Raw genomic sequence first — 22091 nt, forward strand, 5'->3', positions numbered from 1 at the left:
GCTCAACCATTACATAACTAATTAAATAGACTCAAAATCAAATGGACACAACTATAGACATGGGGAAGCAACAAATTTTGAGAAATATTGTTCCAGTACTTCTCGAGGAATAGCGATAACAAAAATTGCTTATGGATGGACTATGGATGAAGGATTACTAAAATAGCTCACCATCTGATGATGGTGGGCTGAATAAACACTTATTAGGTAATGTTCATGACAAAGCACATATAATGTTCATCATTTCATCATGTTTTAATGGATTCATGCACAATTCACAATTATAATGGTCACGAGATTTAACACAGGTATAGTGTAATCAACTGCCTTGGTGAATATCTTCAATGTCACTTATGTTTTGATAATTTGTTGTTGTTTTTATAGCTCTTCAAACACGATAATAAAAGGATTTATTACACAATTTTGTGGGTTTTTTTTAGGTCACCTGAGACGAAGTCTCAAGTGACCTATTCTAATCGCCTTTTGTCCGTCGTCGTCCGTCGTGCGTCGTGCGTCCGTAAACTTTTTACATTTTCGACTTCTTCTCCAAAACCACTCAACAAAATTCAATGAAATTTGGCAGAAAGTTTCTATGGCTGAAGGTCAACCAAAATTGTGAATTATATGGTCCCCACCCCCCAGGGGCCTGAGGGGTGGGGCCAAAAAGGGTCAAATTGACTAAAACTTCAAAAATCTTTATAGATAAAAGGGTCTTGTGGTGCTTTACCAAAATTGTGAATTGCATGACCCTGGGGTTTCACGTTTGCCCCTGGGGAGGGGGTAAACTTTACTGTAGTTTATATAGGGAAATCACATTTTTGACTATTACTTGTTGGATTTGTATTGGAATTCATTCTAACTTGTATCAAATTATCAGCATGGGAGGACACTTTGATGGTATGTACATGTTGGCCCTAGTTGACCCCCAGGGGCTGGTGGGCGGGGCCAAAAAGGGTCAAATTGACTAAAATTTCAAAAATCTTCTTCCCTACTCTCAGATATGTTAGAATCAAATACTCTTCATAGATGGAAGGGTCTTAAGGTGCTTTACCAAAATTGTGAATTTCATGACCCTGGGGTCTCACGTTTGCCCCTGGGGAGGGGGTAAACTTTACTATAGTTTATATAGGGAAATCACATTTTTGACTATTATTTGTTGGATTTGTATTGGAATTCATTCTAACTTGGTTCAAATTATCAGCATGGGATGACAGTTTGATGGTATGTACATGTTGGCCCTGGTTGACCTTCAGGGGCTGGTTGTCGGGGCCAAAAAGGGTCAAATTGACTGAAATTTCAAAAATCTTCTTCTCTACTCTCAGATATGTTAGAATCAAATACTCTTCATAGATGGAAGGGTCTTTAGGTGCTTTACCAAAATTGTGAATTTCATGACCCTGGGGTCTCACGTTTGTCCCTGGGTAGGGGGTAAATTTTACTATAGTTTATATAGGGAAATCACATTTTTGACTATTATTTGTTGGCCTTGTATTGGAATTCATTCTAACTTGGTTCAAATTATCAGCATGGGATGACAGTTTGATGGTATGTACATGTTTGCCCTGGTTGACCCTCAGCGGCTGGTGGGCGGGGCCAAAAAGGGTCAAATTGACTGAAATTTCAAAAATCTTCTTCTCTACTCTCAGATATGTTAGAATCAAATACTCTTCATAGATGGAAGGGTCTTCAGGTGCTTTACCAAAATTGTGAATTTCATGACCCTGGGGTCTCACGTTTGCCCCTGGTGAGGGGGTAAACTTTACTATAGTTTATGTAGGGAAATCACATTTTTGACTATTATTTGTTGGATTTGTATTGGAATTCATTCTAACTTGGTTCAAATTATCGGCATGGGATAACAGTTTAATATTATGTACATGTTGGCCCTGGTTGACCCCCAGGGGCTGGTGGGCGGGGCCAAAAAGGGTCAAATTGACTGAAATTTTAAAAATCTTCTTCTCTACTCTCAGATATGTTAGAATCAAATACTCTTCATAGATGGAAGGGTCTTTAGGTGCTTTACCAAAATTGTGAATTTCATGACCCTGGGGTCTCACGTTTGTCCCTGGGTAGGGGGTAAATTTTACTATAGTTTATATAGGGAAATCACATTTTTGACTATTATTTGTTGGATTTGTATTGGAATTCATTCTAACTTGGTTCAAATAATCAGCATGGGATTACAGTTTGATGTTATGTACATGTTGGCCCTGGTTGACCCCCAGGGGCTGGTGGGCGGGGCCAAAAAGGGTCAAATTGACTGAAATTTCAAAACTCTTTCTCTACTCTCAGATATGTTTGAATCAAATACTTTTCATAGATGAAGGGGTCTTATGGTGCTTTACCAACATTGTGAATTTCATGACCCTGGGGTCTCACGTTTGCCCCTGGGTAGGGGGTAAACTTTACTATAGTTTATATAGGGAAATCACATTTTTTACTATTATGTGTTGGATTTGTATTGGAATTCATTCTAACTTGGTTCAAATTATCAGCATGGAATTACAGTTTGATGTTATGTACATGTTGGCCCTGGTTGACCCCCAGGGGCTGGTGGGCGGGGCCAAAAAGGGTCAAATTGACTGAAATTTCAAAAATCTTCTATCTACTATATGTATGAATCAAATACTCTTCATAGACTGACCCCATTAGGACTGATGGGTGGGGCCTAAAAGGGTCAATTTAGTTGACCAAAATATTTCAAATCTCAGGTGACCGTTAAGGCCCTTTGGGCCTCTTGTTTAATGTAAAATGCTTCATTTGACAGTTAAGAACATGTACATACCACATCTAAAATTGTACAAGTTTCCCTTCGAGTCTTGTACTAAAATGAGTCCACACTCGAGTCTTGTACTAAAATGAGTCCACACTCGAGTCTTGTGCTGCAATAATTCCACCCTTACAGTCAAAGATATGCAGGTGCCCATAGGTTTGGAGTCGGAAGGATCTCGATAGAGACGATTCTGAAGTTGAGGTACTGGAGCCTAGCCAAGATGTCAGAATTTCAGTTCGGACTTATAGTCCATAAACTAAACAGAAGAAAAAGGTTTTCAAGATAACCAACAAAGCAGGGCAGCCATCTTGAATGTTAAACAGGTCCAACTTCTGACTTGTGTTGAGGATTTCCAAGATGACAATGTCACATGGAGCAATGTTTAATTTTTGACCAACTTTGGGCAAAGCAACAATCTTCAGTGGCAGTTCAGTCTCCATAACAAACATTAAATGGAAAGCAGATTGGTATTAAGATAGACTGACCAACAATGCGTCATGACTTACACTCTTCTGGGCTTTCACCAGTAAAAACTACAGTACACTGAAATTCAGTAAGGGATTTTTTATTTTATTTTTTGTTTCAGACATTCAATTACATGGCCTACATATATATTCGTTCTAGATACATTATTTTGTAAAAAAATAATGAATTTTCCCAGTACAATGTGACCTGCTTCAAAACGCAGGAGTACCTAATGGTGTGTGGCCAAATACATTGTTATCAAACGACCAGACAATGTCCTCCTCCATTTCTTTAGTAGGTGTATATACGAGTGTTGGCAAGTGGTTGAGATTCCATAACAATATGGGTTATAATCGAAATATGATAATTATCAAATATTGTCACACATGATTACCAAGAAGCCAAGAAGATACACATAATTAACTATCGGCCATAATAACATTTCATAATCCATTAATTAAAATTGTTTGCATTTCGATTGGTTTTGGAAAATAATCAATTAACGACTCATCACAAAATCATAACACAAATATTTACAACAGACACCAGATTTAAGTGTAAACCATATTTATCCACAAATAAGCTGCACTCTACAACCCATTTCTTCACTGAAAAGCGTTTCACAAATAAATCCTCCCAAGATTTTAATACTAAACTTTTTTTCACTTGAAGAGTGGGCTTATTTGAGGATAAATATATCAAATGACATCTCAAAATTTACAAAAACAAGATTTTTTCATGTAATTTTTTGTTCATGATTGACTATCCGGTTACACAAATTGATCTGAAGTTATATTTACAAATTATTAACAAGCACCATTGACCCCTTAATATCATGTTCTGCATTCAATAATCAATGGTGATATTTCATTAGGTATATTAATCTCCAGAGACCAAATGGGTTCGTGTTGCTTGTGAGGACATAATTTATAATAATGATTATACATATATATAAATTATGCAGTGTATTACATTGACCTCCCATTTTCGGATCAGCTAAATATAAGCCGAGCTAGTAAAATTGTTCCAAGATATATTAATGACTATCATACAACTGGCCGAGATCTGCAGTGACAACAAATATTACAGGGGCCACGATAGCTCAGTTTAGCGAGGTAGTCACCAAATACTACAAGAAGACCTCGCCTCAAAATGATTCACGGCGTGATAAACCCAGCACACAAAGTTTCCAAAGCGTGTCCAACTGTATCCTTGTCTACTCTTCCATAATGATGATTACAACTTTCAACAAATGATTATTAACAGCACTATAAAAATGTCCGAGATTAATGTGTTCATACCCTTTAAGTCCCGAGAAGAGCACATAAGTTGTGATTTGAACTGAAGTAGTAAAAACATACATTTTCACTCTCAGAATTAGTAAGCGAAAATCTCTAGATGTTTTCAAAAGCAAATTTAACTGCATTCAAAATTATAAATACAACATCAGCGACATCCTTCAATGTCTCCAAATTGGGTAAAGCTTATCGGATTGATGGTTCAATATTCGAATGTGCCACAGGGCCATTTTAGTTTTTTTTTCTTTTCTTTGTGGTCAAAATAGTTTGATCATTTTTACCAGAATTGTTTAAGGAATAAGGATAAACCCAGTGATTTGATTTTACTTTCTAGTAAACCTTGACAAGGTTTTCAAGCCCTGTATTAATAACAAAGTCTGTCAAGATTTAACGAAACCTGTATGAATGAACAGGTCCAGGTTTCCGTCTCTTGGTTGCAGTATATATATACATCCTCACCGATTGGCTGAATTAAATCAGACTGATGGAAGACTATCTCACCAAATTAAGAACAGATCTCTGAATGTTCCCACTTGAATGCACCAAGTCAAGACAAGAAGATGTCTAAATGTTCGCACTTGTATGCACCAAGTCAAGACAAGATCTCTGAATGTTCGCACTTGTATTCACCAAGTCAAAACAACAAGATCTCTGAGTGTTTGCATTTGTACGCAGCAAGTCATGACAAAAAGATCTCTGAAAGAACACAATATCTCTGAATGTATGCACTAAATTAAGAACACAACATCGTCTGCCAGCATCACTTGGTTTGCATCCATCATTTGTTCCAAAGCAGAAAACACATTGTCCTCAGAAAAGTCGCCTGCCGTAAACTCCTTGGCAACGTGTTCTTTCACTTTATCCAAGGACACTGACTGGGCATGCTCGGCTTTGAACAAATTGAATAAGGCTGCTCGGAAGGTCTTCATCCTGAAAAGATATTTTATTGTTCTAAATATAATACCTATTGTAAAGAGAACATAATACTACTGCCAGGGCTTCTCAATTATTTCCTTTACCCGGTTATTAATCAAGCTCAGCAATTCCTGTAAAATATATATCGTACTCAACGACTCCAGTAATAAGGAAATTTCATGCATGGTGGGTGTGCGAGTCAAATGTGTCTAATATTATACAGCACTCTTTTAATTAAATCACTTCTGTAGGTGGTTCCTGTCTCCTCAACTTGGGTATATATTTTACTGGAATAGTCCTCCCTCCCCACCATTTCACTTGCTTAATTTGCACAGATGTACAACTTCTGAAGATTTTTTTTTGTAATACTGCATTCAACGTTTTTTTGTTTTTGTTTTTGTTTTCCCTTTGATGAGAGCAGCTTTGAGTTTTCCCCTTGGGTGGTAATAAGACTTATTCACCAATAACCACCACATCCGGTTAAAGAAATGGAAACTATCCCCACATATGTGAATGTGGTTGTTTGCAATAGGTGTGATAATTAGGTTTTGATCAATATTTCATTAGGTTAATACTGGAAAATTAAATACCCCACAAACACATTTCATGGGGGACAATTAATGTCAAGTTCAGCTTCATCAGAGAAGTGACAACACTTACTTCTTTTCGTCCACTTTGTCTTTTTTCTGAGACGACGGCTGTGAGTCTGTATCCATGGCAGCATCACTGTCTTGGGATTTTGTTCTCTTCTTTCTCGGCTTCCTCTCTGTCATTTCTGAATCTGGCGGAAAAAAAGTAAAAATATCAATGACTTTGCTCAAATTGTCTCCCTTGTCAATTCCATATTTAACAAAATCTTGAGTAAATTCTATATAAACTTGATTCTACTCTCAAGTTGCCATTTCAGTATTCAGAAATAGAACATATCATATATCTCCTCCACATCCATTAAACCTTTATTTCTCCCACAACACTTGTGACCCATAAATATCTCTGGAGAATGCATACCAAGGTTCATCACAATTCTTGAGAGACTGAGAAATTTATGAAGACCAACTGGAGTGAGAAATAAAATGATGAATAGGAAAGATATAGAACAGTTGACAATATGATGAAGGGCTGAATACATTGCCCAAATTGTGACGAATCAGTTTGATGCATCCTCCATCACCATGACCTTACCATCCTCACTGGCAGTAGCCTCACTCTCGTCAAAATCGTAGGGATCATAACCCTCTTCTCCTTCCTGTCGGACAGGTCGCTTGGCCCGCATTTCCTTCGTCTTCCTCCTGCACAAGTTTTCAAAGGTTCATATTCAACAGTGAATTTTTACCACTTTCATACAGACATAAAATCATATTGTGTCATAACTAGGAAAATCTTTTCAGAAACTTTTCACCCCTTCATAAACAAAAGGCCCATGGGCCTTAACGGTCACCCTGAGATTTGAAATATTTCAGTTAATTTAATTGACCCTTTTTGGTTCCGCCCATCAGCCCCTAGGGGTCATTCAGGGCCTACGAGTGTATGCCATTAAGCTGTCATCCAATGCTGATAATGTTAACCAAATTAGAATTAATTCCAATAGAAATCAAACAAATTAAAGTCAAAAATGTGATTTCCCTATACAAACTATAGTAAAATTTACCCCCTCCACAGGGGCAAATGTGTGACCCCAGGGTCATGAAATTCATAATTTAAGTAAAGCAACATAAGACCCTTCCATCTATGAAGAGTGATTGATTCTACTATATCTGAAAGTAGAGAAGAAGATTTTAGAAGTTTTAGTCAATTTGACCCTTTTTAGCCCTGCCCCTCAGGCCTCTGGGGGGGGGGGAAACCATATAATTCACAATTTCGGTTGACCTTTAGCCATAGAAGCTTCCTGCCAAATTTCATTGAATTTGGTTTAGGGATTTTGGAGAATAAGTCGAAAATGTAAATTGTTTACGAACACACGATGGACGAGGGACAAAAGGCGATTAGAATAGGTCACGATATCAAATACAAGATTACTCAAACCTGTCTTTAAAGACCACTTGAGGGAGCTGGAAAAAGTTACTTTTTATAGGCAGAGGACCTTTACATAGAGGTTTTAATACAATGAATTCTGTTGTAACAGCTTCCCTTCACAAGCTTTCTGTAGTTAATAGTTTTTTTTAAGGACTGTAATGATTTTATAATTATGATGTATGAATTTAGCAACATACTGTTTTTTCTTGGTAGGCACTTCTCCATCCACCTCATCTGCAGCCTCATCCTGACTGCTATCGTCAGTATCCTCACCCTTCTGCCTTTTTTTGGTTTTTTCTAGCACCTAAAATATCGAAAAATGTTTTGTATATTTTATATCTGAATATTATCAATACACAAATTATTACACAAGTTACTGTGGGTGTAAGTGTGAGAATGTGTGTGCTTATATGTTTCAAATGTATCGTATTTATGAAAAAAATCTGGAAAAAATTAAAAAAAAAAACAATAAAAAAAATACACAAATTATTCACAGACTCGCATATTTTCAATATTGAAGAAAAACTGCATCATGTTAATAAAACTTTGCTTTTATTTGATTTTTGGTCTATCACCCCGAAAAAAACAGCCAGTCATTTTGGGGGAGGTCTCCTTGTACTAGCTGGTGGCTACCTCGCTGAACAACCATGACAGCACTAGATGTTCTCTGAGAAATGCAAACCATCCTGGTAGGAATTGAATGGAACACCTCAGACCTTCACCTGATAATGCATACTACCCAATCTAACAGTTAAGTCAGTCTGTCATGCTTTCTCGGAAAAAAATGTAGGATAAAAGAAAACTTGAGAACTTGTTTAGATACCCATCTCTTAACTCATTTTATGATTTGGTGCATACTTCTTTTAAGAACGTACCTTTTTGAAGAAAGCATAATGAACAAGCTCCACACAGGCCTGGGCATCCTCCAGGTCTACCGTCTTTGACAAGCGCGCCTTCGCATGGGCAGTTGACAGACGAATCATTGTTTCCAAGGCTCGGGCTGTAACGGGCTGGGTCTGTAACATACAGTAGTCAAAACGAATATAGCACAGAATTTAGTTTTAAATGTATATGCTGAATCTTCAACACATCAAACTGAAATATTTTTAACCTTTGTGTTCAATGAAATTGTGCCAATTCCACAGACTGAATGTTTTTATTTTTGTTTTTAAGAAACTATTTTTCCCCCCCACTATATATGTGTATGCCATCTTTTTGACAGAAAAAGAGTCGTCAGAAAGTCTATTAATAAGTGAAAAAAAGGACAAAGGTTAACATTTTATATTACAGAGTTATTAATGGTACAATTGTCGGACTTTTAGTATCAAGAGAAACAGAACTTAATGTTAAGTTAAAAGATGACCAGAAATGACTCGCACACAAGGATGTTTCTATAGTACAAAAGGCATAAAAGATCACCATCCCCGAAAACAGATTTTAGCATCATGTGTTTATTGCAAGAACCTCCTTTCACAGGAGTGTTTGAAATCATTAAAGCAATTTTTATCATTTATCAGTTTTTAATTGAAATTCCAGAAACATGTTTAGCCCCATTCAACACCTTTTGTGTCAAGGAAATCTATAATCATAATTTTTTTTCTTCATCACTGCAGAATAAAACATCATCTTGGGGATCAAAATAAACTACAAAATATTTATTCTGAAAAATATACATACCCTAGCGATGTTGTCATTTTGAAAGTTGTCTTGGTTGCGGAGTTTGGCATATTCATCTGCAAGAATATCTGCGGCCTCTCTTGTCAGACTTGGCTTTAGTGCCTTAGCTACATGGATGTACTTCCTCATAAACTGCATACTCACAATACGGTGGCTGGAAGAATAAAGATCACATAATTTCTTATTATTTCAACATCATTAACTGTTTTTCTTCTGTATCTTCTTTATTTGACCAACATCTCCCACCAATTTCTTGAGATTTGTTTGCTGGGTTTATCACCCCATGAACAGTCAGGGTCATTGTTAGGAAAGGTTTCCTTGTAGTAGTTGGTGTCTACCTCACAGAACATACAAGAGCCCATCCCATGCTATCCAGAGCAATTAGGGTAAAGTGTCTTTTCCAAGGACAACCAAAACAGCACAGACAGGCCCATTTCCTAGCTTCCACAGAAACGAAACAAACAATGATGGGGAGAGTCAAACTTTTAATGTCCCTCCTTGTACTGCCTACAATCCGCTGACAATTAATAATTCATATTTTGTCAATTCTATTCAGAACCAAATTCAGATAAATCAGTCAATGGTATACATTGATGAGTGTTACAAAGTAAAGTATATGCTACATTGCATCCCCTCCAAAGACAATATTCATTTTCAATCACCTTTTTCCTTTGTTCGCTCCATGCAACAGTTTGTCATGTTTTTCAAATATGGGTGTTTCTTGCTCTTCTTCACGGTCAAGGTCAGGGTCTGTGGTGGCCAGGAGGTTAACAGAGCTCCCAAGGGGTAATGCTGTAATGTAACATTAATTTCAAAATTGAATGCATCAATTATGAATCTATAAATTTTGAAGTGTCATGAAAACCCAAATGTTCCTACTTTGAAAATTTAAGGACATTTAAATCTATTGATAGTAAAGAGGACCTTGACATTCACCTGATGACCTTGAAACACAAGCTTGTTCCAGAGCAATGTAAAATTCTGTAAAAAGAGGTCAAGGATGTGCAATTCTATTTATAGTAATGACAACCTAGATATCAACACGACAACCTTGATATGAAACTACATATGTGCTTTGTTTGGAAGAGGAATTACTCTCAATAAAGGACAGAAATGGACAATATAGGTCAGCCTTATTGCGGCATAACAAATTGTGAACATAATGCATGAAATGCACTCTACATTTGAGATCAGGGATATTACAGCAAAAATGCAAGAACGTCACATCAACAATCCAAGCATTGAAAAAAGTTCTGTGTGTGTCTCCTTAATTCGCACTATTTCCATTTTGTTTTTATTGTTCTGTACCTTAGAACACTTTCTTTTGACTTTTAAAAATATTGTTAGGTATCCCTAAGAATTGGCCTCGATTCCTAGAGAGGTTGTTAAAGATTCCATTAATCGCTAGGAGTAATAGTGCTATTTCACACCATAAGTAGAGATCAACTCACCATCCCCGTCTTGTTCCCCTGCCATTCTGTAGCGATGCATTCTCAGAACATGTTCAGAGATTGACCGGTCAAGCTCTGGGTCCATCTGTAAACAAATGCGAAGACTAATATTGCATTTTTAACTCACAGCATTGAACAATGAAAAATATTGAAAAAATAATATGAACTGTGACCTTGACCCAAAACCATAGAAACTCAAACATGCCACGAGATAGTATTATCCTTTATAAATGTTTAAAGTTTGATAACAATCCCTCAAAGAATTAAGTCTCGAGAACACTGAAAATCACAAATGTACAAGACAGACAGGGAGGAAATAAATAGTCCCCCAGGTTTCAACGGTAGGGGACTAATGAATGATGTAAAATGTAACTGGGCATGTGAAAGTCACGTAAACTTTATATTTAATATATTTTTTTAATGAAACCATGAAAGAATTAAAGAGTTTTCTCACCTTGTCAAGAACAATAAAGAGAAGATCAAAACGAGATAGAAGAGAGTCCTGGAGCCCGATGTTTTCCATGGGAGTCTTGTATTGGTCATACTGCAACAAAAATCATCTAAGTTTAGAATGGTTTGCACAGAATAATATCTATAATAGCTGCTGATTAACTTAAAAGATTTAATTTTGCTAGCATTACAAAATTGCGATGTATGAATTCTGAAGAGAAATCAGAGTTGATTATTAGAGAGCAGAATTCAGAAGAGAAAGCATAGTCAATTTTCAGAGAGCAAAAATCAGAATTCAAAAGAGAAGTCCTACTTACTCTGCCATACACTGGGTTTGCAGCAGCTAGAACACTGCATCTAGCATTGAGCTTGGCATGGATACCAGCCTTGGCAATTGTCACACGACCCTGTTCCATCACTTCATGGATAGCAGTTCGATCCATGTCAGACATCTTGTCAAATTCATCAATACAGACAACACCTCGATCTGCTAACACCATAGCACCTGCCTCCAACCGACGCTCACCTAAAATATGTCATGAGTTCTCTATAACTATGAGGTCATACAGATTCTGAGATCTGCCACGGATAATTAAAGTCCTCGCTACTTAGTAGAACTCCAATAATACTAAAGGTAGTAGACACAACACAGCAAAATCAGTTCTTTTTTCATGAATTTTAAATGATTATTCAATTAGGCTCAATTAAAACTCATTGCAAAAAGTGAATTTTCATTATACTGATACAGCAAAATATTAAATTTTTCCGCCCGAGTTTAAATTTTCTTAATATTTATATAAATTCATAGTGAACTTTTATTTTCATATTGGTGATTTATTGTGAACCCTTATTTTTGATACTCATGATTCAGGCAGGAACACTTATTTTCATATTGGTGATTTATTGTGAACCCTTATTTTTTTATTCAGGCAGGAACACTTATTTTCATATTGATGACTAATAAGTCTACCTCAACAACATTCAATTGCAGGGCCAAGTATTTTCAGTGGAGAATTGTGAAATAAAATCATCATTCACATTAATGATCGTGAATCACACTGGCTGATGTTCGATATTGCAATGATCACAGTATACATATAATATTGTTCTCAAATAAGTGAAGAACCAGAATGAATAATGCTCACCTGATTCCTGATCTGTAGTCACTGCGGCTGTGAGACCAACACCTGACGACCCTCGACCTGTAGTAGGGATGGCCCTTGGTGCCGTGTGCAAAACGTAACGCAGCATCTGTGACTTTGCCACCGAGGGATCTCCGATTAACAGAACATTGATGTCTCTATAATCATAACAGAATATTACCATAAACATCTACAGGAATGTTCTTATACAAGAGTAAACTACAAATTTTGGGAATTCGGCTTAAATAATTTCAAGTGGGAATGGGGTCCAAACAGCTCTCATAAAATACAATTATAGTTAATCTGAAATTTAACAGAATCAAGATAATCACTTGAAATTTCTTCCAATGAAACCTATCTAAAACTGTGCTTCAAATAAGCAGAAATCATGAAAACTGTAAAGGTTATAAAATTTTAATACTGTGACTAACACAACTGCAATTAACATGATGGACCGTTATCACAATCAGCTTAGGGCTATTTAAGCAAAATATCTGACCAATGAGAGGACTGCAGGTTTATCAAAGAACCACCAAAATAAAGTGATTTAATTAAAACAGCACCATAACATCACACATTTCTTACATGTGTGCACTGTGTGTATAATTCCTTTATTTCCGGAGTCCTCCAGTGGTATATTTTACTAAAATAGGCCTGTTATCCACGGTTGGCAGAATTCTTTAAATCTTAACCTCTTTTTCCTTCAAATACACAAAGAAACCCCATCCATACATCGCATATCTGTTACCTGCATAGAGTAGCAGGGTTCTTAATTCAATCTTGGTCGACACGGGTAGAGTGTACACTTACCCTCGGATACGTGTACCGTTAGCTAGTACTTTCTCATTTCCACCCAGCAGCATACAAAGTACAGCCTTTTTGATGTACTCGTGACCATGGATTGATGGCGCCAATGACCGACCGAGAACCTCAAACACATCCTATAACAATGGATAATATATAGGTTGAATATAATTTATTTCTATAAGTATCCATTCTTCTCTCAAAGCAACCAAAAAAATTCTTGATACTCGATACCTTCCTTTTAGGGCTATTCCAGTTAAAAATGTCATCCACTTCCCTTTTTGAAAAGGGGTACCACCAACACAAGTGATTTCTTTCGGATCGCCATATCGAATAGAAGCGTTTTCTTCATTTAGGGTACCACCCATAGAAGTAATTTTTTTAAGTCAATGAAACCAACTACAGCAGCAATTGTTTTGGTCAGATTTCAGTGTGGCACTGGCAAGATCATTCTGTTCTAGCCATGATGCCACATCGGCCACCGACCATGTGCACCATGCATCAGAAACCGATGCCATTTTTGAAGTTATCAAAATCTCTTCTAACATCTCGTTGTTCGAGATTTAGAGGTTGCCTCTCTTACACTGCGAAGGAACAATCGATGAAAAAACGCGGACGATCCGTCGATAGGTAGTCTAGATTATCCGATAACTTAGATAGTTAAAAAAAAAAACACGAACAATCTATTTATCAAAATTAAGACACAGAAGTTTTTAATTATTTTCAGTTTAATTGCCACCAGGAACAGAAGCATTTTTTTTTCATTTTGTGACCTGGTACAGAAGTGATTTTTTTTTAAAACTCCCACCTGGAACAGAAGTTTTTTTTTCAGAACTTCCGCTAGTGGGCGACATTTTTAACTGGAATAGCCCCTAGTAGCAATTTCAATTTTATTTTTCAAACATGCCTAACAAAATATCTTTCAGTTCAGAAAAGTAATGATTATATTGCAGACAAAATCAGGGCTTATCAGCAGTTATAGATGTGTACCGAACATGAATCTGGAGCCAGTAGAGTGAGAATGTTGCTAGGTTATGTACCATTGCTTCTAGTGGCTGTGTGGAGGTACTGTATCAAGGGAGACAACTTGCTTTTTTTGTATGTTGAACTCTCCATAACAGAAGAGAGAATAACTGAAGAACCTGACAGACAAACTATTCTGGTCAATTCAAAAAATAGTCCCCGACTTGCATCAGTAACAGATATCCCTCACAGTACATACATATTGGCAGATCCTTATGTCCAAGATTCATTGTGAAGGGATGATAAATTAAGTTGAAGTGAAGTCTTCTCACAGAATACTGTGTACCTCAATCAGACAACTTACTGTGTTTTTCTGTCGACTGAATTTCTTTATCTTGGCAACATCATCTGCAGAAAACATGGGTGCCACCTCCTTACTCAAAAGCTGGGCATTGTTGGCGATCATTATAGTCCTGAAATAAAAGTTGTTGATCTTTAATTTCTAGATAAAATATATACAAACCAGGAACAAAATTTGGTCAAGATATTTTGGAAAAACCTGCCATACAATTTTTTTTTTTTTAAAGTGTTTGTCATTTAAAAGTAGACATTTATTTCAGCTCTTGCAATTGTTTCTATTTTTTCTTTTTTTAAATTTCCTCTTTCAAAGCAATTTTTATTAAGATGAAATCAGTTTGGATAAAAACAAGACTTGTCAGCACACAGCATAAGTTTAAAGAGTGGGTTGAAATTCAGAATTTGGCTACCCTGAACTTGGTCCTGGTGAGCTTAAAAGTTTGCATTAACACTTTGTATTTTCTATGGGAAATGTAGGCTTACATTACAATAAATATACAGGAACATATGAAAATCAGATTTTAGCTGAAATCTCTTATGCCCAATACTACTAATTTAAGACTTCTGTATCAATGTACCTGAATGTTCCCGTCGTGAAGCCGTTCTTTTTTCCCGGCAGACATCTGTACATGCCAATCACTTGTATCCTGTCACCAGGCTGTATAGAGACAGACAAAAATCATCACCTTGTTTCCAATTTGTACAGAAGAGGTTGATACTGATTTCCGAATTAAATGTTTTTTGTAATAGTAAAAGGCAGAATTACTTTTATACTACTTTCAGTTTCACTAAGTGCATTTCCAAGGCAGAAATATTGTAATAGGATATGGATATTTAGTTTCAAATCTTAACTTTCCCAATAAAATTACCTGCTTGACAATTTCTACAGCAGATACCCAGATTCAAAATTTTTCCAACCGAGTTAATATCTCAGGCAAAATCACTATTAATAACTGTAAGTTAAGAATCCTGTATCCAAATAATTTGGTTAGGACAATAAATTTCAGGAAAAATTGAATTTTATCTTCCTCAAATTAATAGCATTTATCCACAAAGGACCCCCGACATACTGGGTACAAATAAGTAGATTGATCATGTAAGTTAAGGAAATTAAGGGATATTCAGTTTCAAAGTTTAATTTTGCAAATTTCAAACCGTATTACTTACCTTACAACAGTCCACAAGATCATTATCAGCTACGATATCTATTGATCTCGGCAGCTGTCCAGCTGGAGCCTTCTCGGGCATTTCCTACAACAAAAACCGTCATAGCTCTTCACATAAACATTAATCTTGCATTACTAGCATTGAATATGAGATGTTGGATGAAATTTGAAACAACAAAAAATTCATAATATGAAAATATTACAAGCGGATTTGAGAGTTGAAATTTTATGCCTTCAGCAATTGGGGACCACAAAAATAGACATAAAGCGGCTAAATTTGGTATATAAACATAAGCGACTAAACTTAGTATAATATATACCAAGTCCTAAACTTTAACATTTTTTTTGTGACGGCAGTCACTGATGATACATACCTGTATACTAAATGTCTGGTGATCTTTGTAAACAGACAACCCATATTCTGTCTCTAACAAGTTTCCATCTTCATCCTGAATTAAACATTGCACAAATTACTACAATTCATTATCCATTGTCTATCCTGCCTATATCATTGGGTCTGAATTGAGGCCTCATTTCCAATACATTTACGGAAATTCCCCAAATCTTTAAATGTTTCTTTTTATGCGAGGACATGAAATCCAGCAACCTATCATCTATGTTCTCCATTTTCTTCTTTGACTTATATTTACACTTTTGTTTTACACAAAAAAAAAAAAAAAAAAAAAAAAAAAGTGGCCATTTCACAAAATTATCAGGAAAATTTATTTGTATAAAATCACTCTTGACCATCCTACCTTAGTTGGGTAGGCAGCAGACGAGGGAAAAGCCGAAAGCGAGGTCATATCAGTATAACGACGTTCCATGGTTTTCTTGGTGCTAGGGCAGTAGTGAACACTTCTCACCACCTTAGGTCTGATCAGGGAACACTTTGTTACTATGCCTTCCACACACACCATGTTACCAAGGTAACGTGACGTCAGTGTCCTTGGGGTCACATGTTTGGCACCAAAACTGGAAATACAAAGCAAGATGGTTTTGTCTGTTCTATCTTGAGAGGGCTGTACATATGTATTTATTAATTTTGGATAAAATATTTGCCATAATCTACAAGGATATGGTTAAATGTCATGAAGAAATGTTTCAACCATTTAATAGTTTAAACAATTGGTGCTTTTATTTCCCTTCAATAACAGGGAGGGTGATGATGGCATTAACATAATAAGTGTACTGCAACGCTTGAAATACACTGATCAAATTTTCCATGAACAAACTATTAAACTGTCTTTTCTCTCATAGCCAACAAAGAAACTTTTTCTGTTTAACTTACCTTCCCTCAAAGCCAACAAAGAATTCGTCATTTTGTTTGCTGTAAATAGGGTCTGCAGAAGCAACAAATTCTTTCAGTGCTCTTTGGAACGCCACCAGTTCTTCAAATGCATCGTTCAACAGACTGTAAATACATTAATTCAAATTCAGGATTAGTCTTAGAAACAAACATCTTTCAAATCTAAACATTTTTCATGTTTCCATATCAATTTCCCTTTGTATCACTAAGCTTAACTTTAATACAAATCTAACATGACGATCTAAAGGGTACAACAGAACTTGGTCACCCATCCAAGAGCTGACCACACTAAACCTCCCTTAACTTCAACACATAAACACATTACTTAACCACACTGCTACAAAAGCTAGACTATGCAGCTGAAATGCCAATATCTTTGAACTGTCACATAATTCCTGAATTAGATGGTTTATAACACTTTTTTTGTTGCGTCTCAGAATCAGGGCGCTGGCAGCTAAAAGAAACACATGCTGATGGGATATGAGGTCGTAATATCCACCAATGTAATCAGGTGGAATAAGACCTCATATAAGTGTAAGAAGACCCAACAACTTACAACCCAGGTTCGGGTATCCCCTTGTCTAGAACGAATATTCATACCCTGCCTACACTGCTCTCCGGCAGGGTATGAAGTCCCTCCCATTGCCGATAGTGTAGCAAGCCCCGATGTGATTCACATCGGGTAGTATTAGCAGTGGTAAAATTTTTCTCGGATAAAAAAACCATGTAAATTGATGATTCTAGTATCTATGATGAATATTCAAGCAACAAACCTGCACATTACTTCAAATGTTTGACAATAAATGGTAAAATCCAAAACGAGCAAGACACACGGAGATATCAGTTCAACAAGAGGCCCATGGGGCCTGTATCGCTCACCTGGTTGGATTTGACCAAATGTCAAAATAATGTTCATGTTCAATTCCTTTTGTTTGTTAACCTCAAACAATGCTATTTATGGTTATAGCGTGGGGATCCCAACTGCTTTAAAGAAATAATGAAGTCCAGACTCTCTGATTTTACAACATGCATTTATAACTTTATGACTAGTAGTGATTTAAAGGAATTACCTCTATTTCCTATATGGGGCCCTGCCCCTTTTGCCCCTCGGGGGTCAGAGTCACCATTTATGCAAAATCTGTTCCCCTTCACATAAGAATGTTTCTGACCAATTTGGGTATAAATCCATTCATAACTTTATGACTAGTAGCGATTTGAAGCAATTACCTCTATTTCCCCATTAGGCCCTGCCCCTTTGGCCCCTTGGGGGTCAGAGTCACCATTTATGCAAAATCTGTTCCCCTTTCCTAAAGGATGTTTCTGACCAAATTGGGTTCAAATCCATTCATAACTTTATGACTAGTAGCGATTTGAAGGAATTACCTCTATTTCCCCATTAGGCCCCGCCCCTTTGGCCCCTTGGGGTCAGAGTCACCATTTATGCAAAATCTGTTCCCCTTTCCCAAAGAATGTTTCTTACTAAATTGCGTTAAAAACCATTCATAACTTTATGACTAGTAGCGATTTAAAGGAATTACCTCTATTTCCCATATGGGGCCCCGCCCCTTTGGCCCCTTGGGTGTCAGAGTCACCATTTATGCAAAATCTGTTCCCCTTTCCCAAAGGATGTTTCTTACTAAATTGCGTTAAAAACCATTCATAACTTTATGACAAGTAGCGATTTAAAGGAATTACCTCTATTTCCCATATGGGGCCCCGCCCCTTTGGCCCCTTGGGGGTCAGAGTCACCATTTATGCAAAATCTGTTCCCCTTCCCCCAATGATGTTTTTGACCAAATTCGGTTCAAATCTTTTCATAATTTTATGACAAGTAGCGATTTAAAGATATTACCTCTGTTTCCCCATTAGGCCCCGCCCCTTTGGTCCTTTGGGGTCAGAGTAACCATTTATGCAAAATCTGTTCCCCTTCACATAAAAATGTTTCTGACCAAATTGGGTTCAAATCCATTCATACCTTTATGACTAGTAGCGATTTGAAGGAATTACCTCTATTTCCCCATTAGGCCCCGCCCCTTTGGCCCCTTAGGGGTCAGAGTCACCATTTATGCAAAATCTGTTCCCCTTCCCCAAAGGATGTTTCTTGCTAAATTGGGTTCAAATCCATTCATAACTTTATGACTAGTAGCGATTTAAAGGAATTACCTCTATTTCCCATATGGGGCCCCGCTCCTTTGGCCCCTTGGGGGTCAAAGTCACCATTTATGCAAAATCTGTTCCCCTTCCCCAAAGAATGCTTCTGACTAAATTGGGTTCAAATCCAGTTCATAACTTTATGACAAGTAGCAATTTGAAGGAATTACCTCTATTTCCCCATTAGGCCCCGCCCCTTTTGCCCCTTGGGGGTCAGAGTCACCATTTATGCAAAATCTATTCCCCATCCCCAAAGGATGTTTCTGACCAAATTGGGTTCAAATCCATTCATAATTTTATGACTAGTAGCGATTTAAAGGAATTGCCTCAATTTCCCCTATTGGGCCCCGCCCCTCAGGCCCCTTGGGGGTCAGAGTCACCATTTATGCAAAATCTGTTCCCCTTTCCTAAAGGATGTTTCTGACCAAATTGGGTTCAAATCCATTCATAACTTTATGACTAGTAGCGATTTGAAGGAATTACCTCTATTTCCCCATTAGGCCCCGCCCCTCAGGCCCCTTGGGGGTCAGAGTAACCATTTATGCAAAATCTGTTCCCCTTCCCCAAAGGATGTTTCTGACCAAATTGGGTTCAAATCCATTCATAACTTTATGACTAGTAGCGATTTGAAGGAATCCCCTCTATTTCCCCATTAGGCCCCGCCCCTTTGGCCCCTTGGGGGTCAGAGTCACCATTTATGCAAAATCTGTTCCCCTTCCCCAAAGGATGTTTCTGACCAAATTGGGTTCAAATCCATTCATAACTTTATGACTAGTAGCGATTTAAAGGAATTACCTCTATTTCCCCATTAGGCCCCGCCCCTTTGGCCCCTTGGGGGTCAGAGTCACCATTTATGCAAAATCTGTTCCCCTTCCCCAAAGGATGTTTCTGACCAAATTGAGTTCAAATCCATTCATAACTTTATGACTAGTAGCGATTTAAAGGAATTGCCTCAATTTCCCCTATTGGGCCCCGCCCCTCAGACCCCTTGGGGGTCAGAGCCACCATTTATGCAAAATCTGATCCCCTTCTGCCAAGGATGTTTCTGACCAAATTTGGTCAAAATCCAATAAGAACTTTTTGACTAGTAGCGATTTGAAGCAAATGTTGACGGACGGACGCCGGACGCCGGACGACGGACGGACGACGGACGCTGCACCATGGCATAAGCTCACCGGACCTTCGGTCCAGGTGAGCTAAAAATACCACCATCTTTGATACAAGTGTAAAGGTCAATTTCCTTATAAGGAAATCAAAATAAATTGATGCTAATGAGGTTTCCCGCGAGATTTCAACAGAAAAACAGATTCGGAGTAATATATCTCGGTAAGGAAGGTCAATTCATTCTGAAATTATTTAATTACGCAAAGTAAGATTCGCTTTCTTCACAAGAGTTACAAAAGAGTGGTTAAATATCTCTGATTATGTATTTATTTATCGTAGTAGCTTCATCCATATATGGATCACGGGTTCCATATTTGGGTTAGAATCCTCGCGAGAGTTCTTCGAGAAGTATCATGGCGGATCACGGAGACAACTCCGAGCAGTATGATATCAGAATATGCGAATTAAAGATTTCTAGATTAGACGGTAGGCTAATGCATTGCAAAATTGAATTAGAAATGTTTAATTATACGAACTATTACTCCAAAGTTAAACGATATCCGCTATTTGTAGCATTTTCGAGGTTCACTGTTTTGCTACATTACGAGCAATGGGAGGGAATCGTAGCTCTGACGACGACCATCTGTCAAAAATTATCCGTCCGTCGTCCAGAGCTACGTTATCGCAGCTACCCCTTGTCAATTCAAATGCAAGTATTCACCTCACTTGAAACAAGGTTTGGTCACAGGCACCAAATGTAATAGGAGTGGGAAAATGCACAGCCAGACCGGGGTTCGAACCCGGGACCTCCGAACACTAGTAGGATGCTCTACCGATTGAGCTACCTGGTCGCCGATGATCGACCCGGTCCAGTTCCGCTACCTACGTATAGGAGTAGGTACAACAGAGCAGTCACCCATCTAAGAGCTAACAACTCAACTGCAAACCACAAAAAATAGCTGTATTAGACAATGCCCATATCCATAAACCAGGACAACATTTACCTTTGAGCTCTTTTTTGGTTCTTTTTACGAAGATCATTAATGTTTACATTAAGTCTAACGTTGTTGTTTGTGATCATATCCCGGACCTTTTGCTGGTAGATGCCTTGGTCCTCCTGGAAGGTAAAATACAAAACATTCTTTAAGATATTCCATAAAACAAAAAAATGATGTACATGTATATTGCGACATTATTGAATGTCTCAAGTTTCAAGTAAGTGTTACCAGTGCATATACCAGACTGAGCACAACCCCATTTTTGTTACAAATGCACTGATGTTTCAATTTTTAAATTACCCTGCATTTTAGTGAATTATCTATTACTCAAAGTAGTAATTAACTGTAACTCAAATACAGGACCAGATGCGTTGTGCCAAACCTTACCGAGTGATGGTCGATATAGATCTATGGATCTACATCCAGTACATATTAATTATATAAGAGCTGCAGAACTTACAACTTGTTGCTTCAAATTTAGTTACCATCATCATCATCATCATCATTTAACACAACAACTAAAATCTAATCGGGAGCTAAAACGGATTAAACAAAAACAAAAACCGTCGATTATGCCAACACGTGAAGTTTGGTTAAAACAACGGCCAAGTCATCAAAATTCTACGGAAAGTTTCAGTTGATTTCGAGTTAAACTTTCATTGAAAACTCACCCCATCGTCGAGGAAGTCTAAATATTCTCGCTGAATCTCAATTAAGCGTTGATCAATTTCTGTTGTCATTTTGCTGGAATTTTTTCGGCCTGCCTCTTATCACGTTGTTGTCTATTCTCTGTCTATTTCCCGCCGTTTATGATCACGTGACTAAAAAGCCGCAAAATTTTCTTTCGGGTGCCATCGGACGTTTCCTTGTCTATAGCATAATAAAGCTAGAGTACTTTTGAGAAAAGAAACTATGATGATGTAGTGCTTAAAAAGTATCATTTTAGTAAAATGAAATAACAATAATGAAAAGTATCAATAATGATCCTTTTGGTAACAAAAGAAATCTTGAAACGATATTTCAAGAGTTTTTACTTTTATTTCTACGTTTTCAATTTG

General features: G+C 37.3%; 1 protein-coding gene across 1 annotated transcript; it reads right to left on the minus strand.

The window, feature by feature from the left end:
• Positions 1 to 3322: 3322 nt before the first annotated feature.
• On the minus strand, positions 3323 to 21854 carry LOC117317150 (zygotic DNA replication licensing factor mcm3-like). The gene is made up of 20 exons (XM_033871947.1): positions 21705 to 21854; positions 21040 to 21152; positions 16763 to 16885; positions 16230 to 16446; positions 15849 to 15923; positions 15476 to 15559; positions 14887 to 14966; positions 14316 to 14424; positions 12995 to 13125; positions 12188 to 12342; positions 11360 to 11568; positions 11047 to 11136; positions 10593 to 10677; positions 9804 to 9933; positions 9142 to 9295; positions 8340 to 8480; positions 7662 to 7768; positions 6634 to 6740; positions 6112 to 6232; positions 3323 to 5466 (listed from the first exon to the last, which is right to left on the minus strand). Exons 1-20 carry the CDS (start codon positions 21771 to 21773, stop codon positions 5265 to 5267), a joined length of 2502 nt encoding a protein of 833 aa, XP_033727838.1. The 5' UTR covers positions 21774 to 21854; the 3' UTR covers positions 3323 to 5264.
• Between the last annotated feature and the right edge of the window lie 237 nt (positions 21855 to 22091).

The sequence above is a fragment of the Pecten maximus genome, chromosome 18 (genome assembly GCF_902652985.1).
Source record: "Pecten maximus chromosome 18, xPecMax1.1, whole genome shotgun sequence".
NCBI lineage: Eukaryota > Metazoa > Mollusca > Bivalvia > Pectinida > Pectinidae > Pecten > Pecten maximus.

What these genes read in the sequence shown, in the direction of transcription:
- LOC117317150 (XM_033871947.1), bottom strand. Translation starts at nt 21,773, where the DNA reads ATGACAACAGAAATTGATCAACGCTTAATTGAGATTCAGCGAGAATAT. An exon ending in TCTTTATTGTTCTTGACAAG is followed by an intron (nt 10,678 to 11,046) that starts GTGAGAAAACTC and finishes ATTTGTTTACAG; the next exon opens with ATGGACCCAGAGCTTGACCG. An exon ending in ATTATGCTTTCTTCAAAAAG is followed by an intron (nt 7,769 to 8,339) that starts GTACGTTCTTAA and finishes TCGATATTTTAG; the next exon opens with GTGCTAGAAAAAACCAAAAA.